Source organism: Stenella coeruleoalba, assembly GCF_951394435.1.
Source record: "Stenella coeruleoalba genome assembly, chromosome: 5".
Classification (NCBI taxonomy): domain Eukaryota; kingdom Metazoa; phylum Chordata; class Mammalia; order Artiodactyla; family Delphinidae; genus Stenella; species Stenella coeruleoalba.
This window is the reverse complement of record NC_137150.1, coordinates 125,682,823-125,696,883: the sequence shown is the minus strand read 5'-3', so window position 1 is coordinate 125,696,883 and position 14,061 is coordinate 125,682,823. Positions and strand designations below refer to the sequence as shown.

The 14,061-nt window shown below is 38.4% G+C and overlaps 1 protein-coding gene across 2 annotated transcripts in view; it reads right to left on the bottom strand.

Annotated features, from left to right (window-relative positions):
- The window catches only part of JAM2 (junctional adhesion molecule 2), a 67,472-nt gene that overhangs the window by 8,679 nt on the left and 44,732 nt on the right, over positions 1-14,061 (bottom strand). For both annotated transcript variants that reach the window (XM_079921901.1, XM_079921900.1), the window contains exons 3-6: positions 12,587-12,694; positions 11,020-11,172; positions 7,858-8,060; positions 3,894-3,993 (exon numbers count right to left, since the gene is read on the bottom strand). In XM_079921901.1, the coding sequence (XP_079778027.1) occupies positions 3,894-3,993; positions 7,858-8,060; positions 11,020-11,172; positions 12,587-12,694 (564 nt within the window). The remainder of the gene's footprint in view (positions 1-3,893; positions 3,994-7,857; positions 8,061-11,019; positions 11,173-12,586; positions 12,695-14,061) is intronic.

Here is a 14,061-nt window from a genome sequence, read left to right as displayed (position 1 = left end):
GAGTAGCTTCTGCTTGCCGCAACTAGAGAAAGCCCGCACACAGCAACGAAGACCCAACACAGCCAAAAATAAATAAATTAAAACAAAACAAATAAAAGCTCCCCTTTGTAGCTATACCATAAATACAGATAGTTTCATGCTTTTTAAGCCTGTTCCACTAACTCACTTCCACGGATACGGTTCAAAATTGATTGAAAATATTAGCAGAGCTAAGTCTTGCAAGAATCTGAAATTTTAAAAAGTTCTATGATCCAGAAATAAAATGTATGGTATTCTCTTGCATGCATTTGGAGACGCAATAATCCATATGATTAAATATCAGATTGGAAGTGAGCTTTGAAATTCAGTGAGTTCAAGTATTCTACTACAACACTCCCCTCAAATTTTCCTTAAAATTCCTCTATATCGTCATCTGGGTCAATTTCACAAATACGGAAAATTCATTCAACCCCAAAGAAAGTCCATGCCACTGTTGTTCTATAAAACTAAGTATCAGAAACATCTTCTTTCTTGAATTTATATGGGCTTGTGCGTGTGTGTGTGTACATACGCACACATAACACACCCACATACATATATGCCATTAAACTGTTATCCCATTAAGTTAAAAATGAATTAAACTTCCCCAGGCTTTTTCCTGTTACTACTAAGTCATCTTTCCTCTAACCCAATATAACTGCATTTTTTGGACCTAACTTTGAAAAATCACTACCATGTTACCAACTTGTGAGGTTTTTCCAGTTACTGATTCTGTTGCCGAAGAATTAGATTATTAACCTTCTGAGGTTAATATTTCTGCAACTGGGAACTGCATCAAAAATACATTCAAGTCATTAATAAAATGATAAACATGACTTTGGGAAAGAACTATTTAACAGGCTATTAGACATATTTCTTCATATAACAAAATTTACTAGCATGCTCTGGGTGAGGGATCCAACCATGTGTGAATCCATCTACACATTCAATTTGGGTCACATCTTTCCATCTTGTCCATGAGGATTTCATGAGCCATACTCTTCTGTCATTTAGACACTTCTTATGTATTGATTAATATGCAAATTCCTACACTTTTTAAAGGAACAAAGGGTTCTTTTTTTAAAAGCAAGTATTAATTAACATATGGTTAAATAACTTGGAGAAAATATTAGGTACCAGTTTCTCACTAGTAATTTTATATATTTTAAAGCAGTGCACATTTTGGGAATGATTTTTTAAGAAATATTATTTGAATGAGTCTGCTTATCGTAAAATTTCCTGGTCTTAATTTTTTTTCTTAATGCCAAGTGTTATTAATTTTTCCAGATGCCTCTGAAATATTAACTGATTTTTTTTTAAAAAAGGAAACTGGGTCAATCTTTCGAAAGGCTGAGTAATTTGACTAGAGTAGGAAACCTTAATTATTGCTTGATATAAACTCGGTTCATATTTGCTTGGGTATTGGGAGGTGGAGATTCATCTATTTATTCACTTGGACAAAAAATAGCAGAGAGGAAAAAAAGAACTACACAATAATCATAATCTAAGGCAAAATTAAATTAATAACTAAATAAAACTCCTGAGAACCAAACTGCCTACAATTTTCTTTGTAATAGTCAATGATTTGACACCTACAAAGGGTTTAACCTAAGGGCTATAATCACCCTTAGATTGAAATTTTCATTGACAAAAAACTGTCCTGTAGTTTGTCAATGAATCTGACATCCATGAAGTATTCAAGCTAAAGGCAAATTCTAAACAAAAAAAACTGTCTTATCCAGTAAGTACTAAGTCATGGTATAAATGTTATTTTATTTTCTTCAAAAAAGTAGAAGATAGAAGACTTGTAAGTTAGAGGTAAGTTGTGTTCATCCCATTTGTAATTACTGTGAGATTCTGAGCAAGTAATATGCCCGCCTTATTATGCCTCACTAAAGAGAAAATGTAATAACACGTATGAAAATATTGTGTGTTCTTTCTTAATAAAAAAGCCACAATAAAAGGAGGGTATCATTATTCTAAAATAAAAGGAAAGGAACCAAATGCTAAGTGTGAGCAGAATTTTCTGGAGTTGTACAATAAAGCAGCCTGGGAATAATCAGCAAACCCATGATTTACTTTCTTTCTGTACTTCAGAAAGGATTTATTTAGAACAGTAAACAGATCTGGTTTTGGTTACAAGTTGTTGGTGATACTTCACAAAGAAAACTGGAAATGAGACTTCATGAATTATGTATTTCCAAAGATCTGAATTCCAAACCAAGGATGTAAAACATCGAGGATCAATGGATGAGCTTTAAACAAAGCAATTCTAACTTTTAAGTCAACTTATACCAGAAAGAATAGATATGTGGAAATCATGTTCAAATTAAAGTGATACTACTAGCAAAACACAGAAATCTAAAGTTTGTTATGTATTTATTCACTGCATGCTAGGAAAAATTTAACTAGTATGTCAAAACCATGACTTCACCTATATTATTTCTTAAGATAAAACTAAATTAGGCACTGAAATTAAACATGATCATTTAAAGAAAAAATAAAATGTGATAGTGAATTTTCTAATAACTCCAAAGCGGCATTGAGAGGGATATTTTCTGATAATTTAAGCAAATGCTTATGTTTGACTTTAAATGTCAACACTTGAGTGGGTTGGGTAGATAGTATGTGTCCCCGAATTTAAAAAAAAACCCTGAAATTCAAACTTACTTGTGGAAATTAGAGTATACTATTGAATATCTTATACTTTAGGATATCCTGAAGTCTAATAAGATTATATTTTCTTTAAAATATCATGCTAAGAGTTAACTGTACACAGACAATATAAATTACTGCCCACGTACCTGCATAGCTCAAGACGTGTTGAAAAAATGAATTTCTGACCCCACAAAGCTGAGGACAAGCTCCTGAAACCTAGGGTGCAGCCCCCTCCAGAGTGACCTTTAACCCCTCGGATGCCATCTCCAGCTCATCCCTCTCTATTACACAACCATTTTCAAAACACGGCTTTCATACAAGAACGAGTTTAACCAAATTGTTAAAAGTAAAATGAAAAACAATGTTTGCTCTGAAACTCATGTAATCTGAAAAGATAATTGAGCCTGAATTTTATTCGACTCTAAGACACTTATTTTGTGAATATAATATATGGCAGCTATGTTTTATAGCAAACTAGATCCATAACTATATTCAACATGTCTTGGGAGTTCCCTGGTGGCCTAGGACTTGGCGCTTTCACTACTGTGGCCCGGGTTCAGCTCCTGGTTGGGGAATTGAGATCCTGCAAGCCGCGCAGCATGGCCAAAAAAAAAGTCTTTTTGGACAGCCTACTCTTCAATAAGTATAAACATACTATTTCAGGGGTTTGAAACAAATTACCAACAATTAAAATAGCCAGTACCTATATAGTGCTCAAAATACACCAGTGCCATTCTAACACTTTTGAATATTAATTATTTTAATCTTCCTAACAACTCTATGAGGACAGTGTATTATAACTTCAATTTTGGGGAGACTGAGGCACAGAGGTTAATTAACTTGCTGAAGAGCCCGTAGTTAATAAGTGGCAGAGCTGGAATTCGAACCCCCATTCTGAATTCTTGACTCTGAGCAACTTACAGGACTCTTAGCTTTTGTTTCAAAGAGGATTGCTCAGATGAGCATATTTTAAAATTAATTATTGGAAAAATTCAAAAATCTATAAAATACAATGATAAATATTCCTGTCTTGCTTGGAAGCTGGATTAAAACAGCATCTTTGCTTTTTGTAATATTATGTCAAACTGATTTTAAACATTCCCTTCCATTTATACTTCAAATCACTCAGCTCTTACTTACTCCTTGCTCCTTCCACCCCCAAATATTTGCACATACTAATTTTAAACCATTTGTTCCTCCCAATATTTCGTGCTTACCTACTTGCATTCGTTTCCCAGGACACCTGCTATGTCCAACAGAATTACGGGCTTCGCAGGAATATTCTCCACTGTCCAGTTTTGAAACAGTATTAAATTGCTATTTGTAGAAGAAAAAAATACATATTTACTTAAGCAATAAATCTATCAGTAGACTCCCAAAAGAACTGTGTTCCTTAAATTTATCATTAAGTCGGTCTTTCCTTTTCAGTGACTTAGGACTTTATACATTTTTTTTAAAATTTTACTTTATTTTTGGCTGCAGTGGGGTCTCCGTTACTGTACGCAGGCTTTCTCTAGTTGAGGCAAGTGGGAGCTACTCTTCTCTGCAGTGCGCAGGCTTCTCATTGCGGTTGCTTCTCTTGTTGCGGAGCATGGGCTGTAGTCGAGCGGGCTCAGTAGCTGTGGCTCGCGGGCTCTAGAGCGCAGGCTCACTAGTTGTGGTGCACGGGCTTCGTTGCTCTGCGGCACGTGGGATCTTCCCGGACCAGGGATCAAACCCATGACCCCTGAACTGGCAGGCAGATTCCCAACCACTGTGCCACAGGGAAGTCCCTAGGACTTTATATCTTTACAGTGAATTCAGAAATCTGCCATGTCTTCAAGGAGTAATTAGCTAGGCCTCTGTTTAATTTGACAGAGAAAGACCTAAATATATACAGGAAGTGTCTTTTTTAGTGTGTGATACTGAAAAAGTAGTACAGTTAGGAAGACAGTGGGCATTTTTATAAGTTTACAGCACATGGTAGTATTAACTATTGTAGGTAGTTCTAAGTCCTAGGAAACACCATTTATAAATAAAGGCCTCCTTGGCCTTAAAGACAGTTTTCTAAGTCACAGTGAGTTCACTGCAGCAGCAGCAATGAACACTTCTCTAAAGAGCCAGAGTTACTACAGGAAGTAGCATAGGGCCTAGGAAAGTCTTAATGTCATTTATAGGATTACAACTTCTATCAGTTGTAGAATTTGTGAAAATTATGAAAAGATAAAGTCCAACCAACCCTTGTTCTGTCTACTCTGTGCCAAAGCAACTGAAAGGCAAGACTTTGATTTAACAGGCTTCATAGTAGTTTAGCACCTCGGAGAGTTTCAGGAAGGAAGGAAGGAAAGAGGGAAGGAAGGAAGGAAAGAAAGAAGGAAGGGAGGCAGGTGGGTAGAAAGGAGGAAAGAAACAATGGGTAGATAGATGGATAGAAGGAGAGAAGTTCGTTAGGTAGTTAGTAGGAGGGAGGGAACTCAGTGTGTTCTGGACACCTTCAAGAATCCTGCCAGGACCTAAGGAGGGTGAGAGGGGTGCTCAGACCCATTCCTTCAGTATCCTCCTGTCACACCCTCAGTACCACAGTGGTCACTGCTGACTGCATCCAAGAGCGGCCATGAACCTCTAAGGAGCACTTCCTTATTGTCTTGTATCCTCATGTAATATATGTGCCTAAAAACAGCCAGGGTTTTGATCTATTTAAGGCCTTTTCCTCTCTTTTCCCTACCCACTACCCATATACCTGTTCTTTCTGTATCCTTCAACATGGTGCAATAGAAAGCATTCCCTTGTGTATTCTCACTTTATGGAATCGTCAGTCCCAAGAGCCAGATTCCTTTAAAGATATTCACCATGAACTCAAAGCCAAGGTTATGTATAAACAAAAGTTAGACTAAAACCAAAAATGATCTTCCAGGATATTATAACTGGTGATTAAAAGGAAACTGTTGTCTTCCATACACTGGAGTCTTTGTTTTGCTCATTTTTCAGAAAATAACCCATGCTGGTTCTGCCCTGGTGCACCCCTTTGACATCACAGATATTTCAAGGGTTGAGATGAGGAAAGTGAATCTATATCTTTTCAGACTTGGCTTGGGGCTTTTCATCACCTGCTCTGAGAAAACACAAATTTGAAAAGTAAATATAGCCAAGTGTGACCGCAGGTTTTCTACCCAATTTCTCAGTGTAAAATCACTTGGACCTGCTGACTGAGCCTGCTGATGCTGAAAGGGCCAGAGCATCCCTTCCTTAGGGAGTAGCCACATCAATCCACCGATATGTTTATCTTTCAGTCACTTTATCAATATGCTTTATTACTTACCAGAGGATCTAGTTTTTAAATGTTATCATGCACTTGTAGATTGAAGGGATGAAAGGAAATATTATACCTCCTCTAAAAATTTATTAAAATTTTTATTACCAAGCCTTTAAGATTCTTTTGATAGTGGTTGTGATAGTGATTCTGCCTTGCTGGAAATGCAGCATTTTTAAACTGACATATTACTTTGAATCAAAAAAAAAAGCTTCAAATTTAATTGTCTTTTTTTTACTCCCACCTCTACCCTAAAAAGTCAGAGTCAAAAACAGTAAAAATACTTTTATTTGTAAATATCATTAACTTTAAAGATCTTATTTACAGATTTCCAACAGGATTCCTTAGAAAGGCTTTTCAATCGATCAGACAATCTGGACTAAATCTAAAGTAATAGATACTCAAGTCACAAAGTCAATTGTTGACGAGCTAGTCATGGAAGAGTTTAATGACACAGACATCCTATCATAGGTTGGCAAGAGTCACTATTCTCACACAGCTGGTACTGAGGTCAGGGCATCCCCAAGAGAGTTTTTTATTTTAAAAAATTTTTTTATTAAAGTATAGTTGATTTACAATGTTGTGTTTCTTTCTGGTGTTGTTATACATACATGTATATCTCTATTCTTTTTCAGAATCTTTTCCCTTATGGTTGATTACAAGATATGGAATATAGTTCCCTGCACTATACAGTAGGACCTTCTTGTTTACCTTTTTTTAAAAATATTTATTTATTAATTAAGTTTTGGCTGCATTGGGTCTTCACTGCTGCGCGCAGGCTTTCTCTGGTTGCGGTGAGCGGGGGCTACTCTTCGTTGCGGTGCGCGGGTTTCTCATTGTGGTGGCTTCTCTTGCTGTGGAGCACTGGCTCTAGGCATGCAGGCTTCAGTAGTTGCGGCACGCGGGCTTCAGTAGTTGTGGCTTGCGGGCTCTAGAGTACAGGCTCAGTAGTTGCGGTGCATGGGCTTAGTTGCTCTGCAGCATGTGGCATCTTCCTGGACCAGGGCTCGAACCCGTGTCTCCTGCACTGGCAAGCGGATTCTTACCCACTGCGCCACCAGGGAAGCCCTGTATCACATTTTAGATTCCACAGATAAGTGATGTCATATGATATTTGTCTTTCTCTGTCTGACGTACTTCACTTATGATGATCTCTAGGTCCATCCATGTTGCTGCAAATGGCATTATTTCATTCTTTTATATATAAATATAAAAGAATGAAATATATGTGATATATATGTGTGTGTGTATATATATGTGTGTATGTATGTATGTGTATATATATATATACAGCACATCTTTTTTATCCTTTCATCTGTCAATGGACATTTTGGTTGCTTCTATGTCTTGGTTATTGTAAACAGTGCTGCTATGAACACTGAGGTGCATGTATCTTTTCAAATTAGTTTTCTCTGGATATATGCCCAGGAGTGGGACTGCAGGATCATATGGTAGTTCTATTTTTAGTTTTTTAAGGAACCTCCATACTGTTTTCCATAGTGGCTGCATCAGTTTACATTCCCACCAACAGTGTAGGAGGGTCCCCTTCCCAAGGGAGTCTTCATGCATTTCCCTGATATTATAAATACGAGACTGCACCTAGTATCTTTCCAGGCCTGATCCATCATCATGACTCCATCTTGGCCTGCATCAGGCCCCTGGTGCAGACCTTTTTGCGTCCAACTCCCTAGTTCTCTGTTTTGTCTTCTCCTCTCCTGTGGCAGCCTTTTCCATCACTTCTCTGTATGAGTGCCGCCATCTTCCCTGCTATCCTTTCCTCTCTCTACTTAACGAGCAATGGTATCAGCCCTCTACTCTCCATTATTTTAGTTCTAATATTTTTTTTTCCAAATGCAAGACAGTTATTAGGCCAATGCTTGAAATGACCTTACCAGAGTTCCAGATTTTGTATTCATTGTGTATGAGCTGTTGGCACTTGGGGAGCCAAGTTTTGGATTCTCTAGCAAACGGATGCCATCCTTAAACCACGTGTATTCAGGAGCCGGGTTGCCTTCTTTGTCCTGACATCGCAACTCCACCACAGTTCCACGCAGTGCAGAACTGGGTACTTCACATGATGGAACTGCCGGAGCCACTGGAGGATGGAAGTCAAATGGCACTGGTTATTTACAAGCTAAATGAGGATTTTAACAGCCAGCTAAAGATGGATTTATTGGACACCTGTCACAGAGACTGGCTACTTGTTCAAGAGACCCACTTCCTTTCCTCACAGGCACACAGCTAGACCACATTTGTCAGCCCCCTTGTAGCCGGATGGGATCACATACATGAGTTCTGACCAATGGAATCTGGGGAAAAGTCATATATGCTATTCCCATGCCTGATCCATAAAAGCTTCCTGTATGATTCTCCACCCATTCCCTCCCCCTCCCCCTCCCACTACCAAGGAGGTGTCAATACCCATGGTGACCTCAGAAAGCTATGTATCAAAGATGTCATGCTTACATTAGCTTGGGTCCCTACTGATTTCATTAAGTAGGGCAATATAGTTCCACCACTGCTATCTCTGTCTCCAATTATTTAGACTTTACTTACATAAGAAAGAAACTTCTATTATGTAAGCCACTCACTGAGAGTTCAGGGCTTGCCTGTTACACTTGCAAACACTACATTAGCTACTACAACAGCTATTCTTTTCTAGATAAACAATCTCTACTGCTCCCCTCATCAATGATTTTAATGTATTATTATCAACTATATTCCAACAAAGTCAAACCTGAGTATATTTTCAGGATCGGTACTCAAACTAAAATCCCATTCAGGCCAAGACAGAGAATACCTGAATTAAGGTTATTCTGGTCCCAGGGATTTGTAAAGTAAACCAGACTTTACTTAAATCCAGGAAAACCCAGAACTGTCTGTGTAGGCAGAGTTCTAACACGGTCCCCCCAATTCCCCGGCCCTGGTGTATGTACACGTTCTCTCAGTTATTCAATCAAACACAAATGTAGGTACTACTCTGAAGGGATTTTAGAGATGTAATTAAGGTCCCAAATCTCTTGTCTTTAAGGTAGGGGAGATTATTTAGATGGGTCTGCCCTAATGACATGACCTCTTTTTTTTTTTAATATTTTATTTATTTATTTATTTAGGCTGCACCGGGTCTTGTGGCATGCAGGATCTTCGTTGTGGCCTGTGGACTTCTTAGTTGCGGGCATGCATGCGGAATCTAGTTCACCGACCAGGGATCAAACCCATGCCCCCTGCATTGGAAGCGTCGAGTCTTACCCACTGGACCACCAGGGAAGTCCCCACATGACCTCTTTAAAAGTAGTTTTCTCTGGCTGGTCACAGAAGGGAAATTCAGAGATTCAAAACAAAAGAAGGATTCAACATGCTTTTGTTGGGTTGTAGATACAGAGGCCCCATGGCAAGGAATGTGGTGGCTCTGGGAACTGAGCATGGCCTCCAGCGGATAGCCAGCATGGAAAGGGGACCTCAGTTCTACAACCGTAAGGAACTGAAATCTGCCAACAAGAATAAATAAGCTTGACGGCAGATTTGCTTCCAGAGCCTCCAGTCAATAATTGAGCCCAGCTGACTCCTCGATCTCAGCCTTGTGATATCCTGGGCAGAGAACCCAGCCACATTTTGCTGAGCTTCTGATCTACAGAACTGTGAGCTAATAAATGGGTGGTTGTTTTAAGCTGCTAAGTTTGTGATCATTTGGTATGTAGCAGAAGACTAATACACCAGCTGAATCTCCCGCAAGGTTTTCTGAATGAAATTTCTTCTATAACAGTAAGTACATCATTAGAATTTTAGAAAGAGCCTGGACTATGTAGAAAAAGGAAGAGGAGTCGTTTTATTCTCTTTGCTTAGTAGTTTATAGTAACATCTATGGAGAAGAACTGATCATTTCCTCCACCAGTTGTCATCATGGGCAGTTACTATCTATCAGTGAGTCTTAGAGTAACTAAATATATTGGCTTTGAAGTTAACCCCATCTGGATCCAAATCCTGGCCCAGATACTTACTAGCTCTGCAGCCTTAGGAAAATCACTTAGCATCTATCTCCTCATCTGTAAAAATCAGGTTGTCAGTGAAGATTAAGTAAAATTACACATGTGAAAGAGCCTAATGCATACTAGCTGCATAATAAATGCTAATTTCCTTTCTTTACCAAAATAACGTCTATACTTCCCCAGCCTACATTTAAAAAAAAATTATTTTATTGAAGTATAGTTGATTTATAATGTGTTAATTTCTGCTGTACAGCAAAGTGATTCAGTTATACATGTATATACATTGGTTTTCATATTCTTTTCCATTATGGTTTTATCACAGGATATTGAATATAGCTCCCTGTGCTATACAGTAGGACTTTGTTGTTTATTCATTCTATATATATATAGTAGCTTGCATCTGCTAATTCCAATACTTTTTTTTGTTTTATTGCTTTTCTATCATCTTATTTGAGGCTTTTTTTTTTTTGCCGTATGCGGGCCTCTCACCGCTGTGGCCTCTCCCGTTGTGGAGCACAGGCTCCGGACACGCAGGCTCAGCGGCCATGGCTCACGGGCCCAGCCGCTCCGCGGCATGTGGTATCCTCCCGGACCGGGGCACGAACCCGTTTCCCCTGCATCGGCAGGCGGACTCTCAACCACTGCGCCACCAGGGAAGCCCAGAGACTATTTTATATGGTAAGAGAATTACTACCTATGCTGAAAATGATTGAAAAATAAACTCTTGATAAAGCAGAAACTAACACACCATTGTAAAGCAATTATACTCCGATAAAGATGTTAAAAAATAAACTCTTAGGGAAAATGCTTCTATGTACGGTGGAGGACCATTAAGGTTTACCTGAATCTTAATTGAAAAGAGATTTTGTCATAATAAGTTAGTAACATTAACATTTAAGCAGCCAACGAGGTGAGAAGGAGTAATAGCCAAGATTTTGCAGGAACAGCGGTGCTGGTGGTCCACCTTTATAACTTCACTCGCTGGGGCCCTGAGTTGCCTCATTGCTCCAGGGTTGGATGATGGGGATGAGGGTGGGAACAGTAATCACACAGATACAAGCACATCACCTAATACTTCTAGAGTGAGTGTATCCTCTTCCAGGTTTTGACCTTGTTCAGATGGGGCACTAACTTCACAACGATATTTCCCGGCATCATTTCTCGTAACATTTTTGATCCGTATGCTGAAATCTATCATCTCAGCTCGATCTTTAAAATCTCCTTTTAGAAAAAGAGGACAATGATGTTAATAATGATATAATAATTTTCTATATACTACCTTTCTCTAGTCACTTCATTCAGTAACCACTGCATTTATTTTCCTATTAATAAACTCAATTTAAAAATTTTAAAATTGTATATGAGTGCTGCTCTTTCAAACTTCTATTTCTTTTTTAGAACGTCATACTATTCACAAAAGAACACTCAGTTCCGTATTCCCATATTTTATTTGAAAGAATTCAACCCTCATTCCTGCCTCATCCCCTTTCTAGTATGCTGGAATAAATAGATTCACATCTTCAAAAGATACTGGAGAGCCTAGTTTAACTAGCTGGAACAGTAACTTTATGTGTGGTGGCTTGCATGATACTGCCACAAAAAAGAAGGTGAGGGGGTCTTTAAAAACATTCTTTGGATTAGTTTTTGATAGTGATTTGTACGGAATTAAAATAGTGTTTTGTATCACATTAGATTAGCATTACAGAAAATTCAAGTAAAAACAGCTGTGCTATTAGGCCTCTGCTGCCCGTAATCCTATCTTAACAGGTAAGAACCACAGGGATATTTTAAATTTTCTATGAACTTTAAACATTTGCTCACTTGTTTAATTCTTTAAAATTAAAGTAAAACATATTTTAAAATAATAACCTGTTTATTATACTTAAGTTATATTTCCAACTTTTTAAATAATTATAATGGAAAATTTCAAGCATGCACAAAATTAGAGAGTATAGTAAAATGAACCTCAACAAACCATCACCCAACTGTAATTTTAATCAATGCTACGCCTGTCTTACTACATCTGCACCTTTAACCACTGGATTATTTTGAACTAAATCACAGACACCATTGCATTTTATCTATCATTACCAATCCTTTAAATTAAAAGCTTACTATATATTCAACAAGAAGGATAGGGAGTATAAAGAAATGTATAACAATAAAAAATGTAAAAAAGAAAGCACTGGATAAGGGTAGCTGTATTTACCTTCCCCTAAGTCTTAACTCCCTAAACTTCTCAGTGATGGCCTTGCTTTCTCAATGGTGATATGGAAATAGGGTAAAGTTACTACAATTGAGCAGTGACCCTCCATCCCAACCCCACACCATCTTTTCGTCCTTTCCCGCAAGAGTTTAATCTACTGGGCCAGCAAGAACAATTGCATCTTACATCCTCTAGAAGTGAGGTGAGAAATGAGGGGTCCAGGGCCTCCATGGAGGTGAACTTCTTCTGTTCCCTGTCCTCTGTTTTTGTGGTTGTTGTGTTTTGGGTCTCAGTCTCTATTGGTTTCATCTCACACTTACAGAAACACATTCTCAGTCATCAGCCATGTCCTGCCCTCATTGGTTAATTAAAGGACCTGGGGTATTTGGTGCTCTCTTGCTCTCACCTTATCGAGTCCCAGCATCTTACCTTGAAGAGCCTGTTGATAGTAGACAAAGGAGACACTGCGCCCCAGTTTCTTCCACTCCAATCTGGAGGAAATGGTCTTCTTTGGGTATTTACAGGCTAAAATAACCTCTAGGAACATAAATAAAAATACTTTTTAAAAAATTGTCCCTCTGAAATAATATTTTACTTAATAAATTTTTAACATCCTTAAATTATTATTTTATACATTCATTCATTTATTTATTCATAAATTTCCTCAACAGGTTGGCTTAATTCAAAGATGAATTGAAAGCATTATGATTATTTCGCAAAATAATTTTGTGACACTATGCTACTTTCCCTAGTTCTTGAGCTTCAGTTATCATCTGTAAAATAAGATAGTATCTCATAGAGTTGTTGAGTCTTCATATACAATAATATATGCAAAGCACACATGCCTGGACATAGTAAGTCTTTAAAAATGGCAGCTATGATTAATTATTTATCTTTTTCTTCCCCATCTCAGTCTTCAAGGAGTTTACAGTCTGGTAGAAGAGACAAGTAAGACAGTGTAATTTCAGTCCAAGGTGATGAGTGCCAGGATGGAGGTAAATAGTGGATGGTTCACCCTACTGCCTAAGAAAGGCACTTAGCCCAGCCCAGGCCATGCTATGGAACCCCAAATGGTCCCTCAACACGCTACATCCTCACTCAGATCCCTTTTTTGATAACCTTCTCTGAAAATACATTAATACACACCCAATATGGTCTCCTAATAAATCATTAACTCCCACCCCTCACCTCAATCCAGAAAAATTATTCAAAGATTTCATCTTGGCATCAGGTTTAACCGCCTCAATGTAGCTCACTAAGGTTACTTTACCACGGGCAATTTACTGCACTTATGTCATTAAAGAATTCCTGGAACTACCCAAGGAGCCCCCTCCTTTAACTGTCCAAACAAGATGACGGACGGAAGAAAAACCCAGGGCTTGCCTGCCAACTACTTCAAGTTGCCAAATGGAAATCTCTAGTTCTAACTATTTTTTTTTTTTTTTTGCGGTACGCGGGCCTCTCACTGTTGTGGCCTCTCCCGTTGCGGAGCACAGGCTCTGGATGCGCAGGCTCAGTGGCCATGGCTCACGGGCCCAGCTGCTCTGCAGCATGTGGGATCTTCCCGGACTGGGGCACGAACCCGTGTTCCCTGCATCGGCAGGCGGACTCTCAACCACTGCGCCACCAGGGAAGCCCTAGTTCTAACTATTTTTAAAGTATGTTTCAGCCAGCTCTCTGGAGTGTCAACTTCATATTTTTTTTAAGTTTTTATTTTATATTGGAATATAGTTGATTTACAATGTTGTGTTAGTTTCAGGTGTACTGCAAAGTGATTCAGGTATACATGTACATATATCGATTATTTTTCAGATTCTTTTCCCATATAGGTTATTACAGAGTACTGGGCAGAGTTCCCTCAACTTCATATTTCTGAAACTTTTTTTCCTCCACAATGCATACAG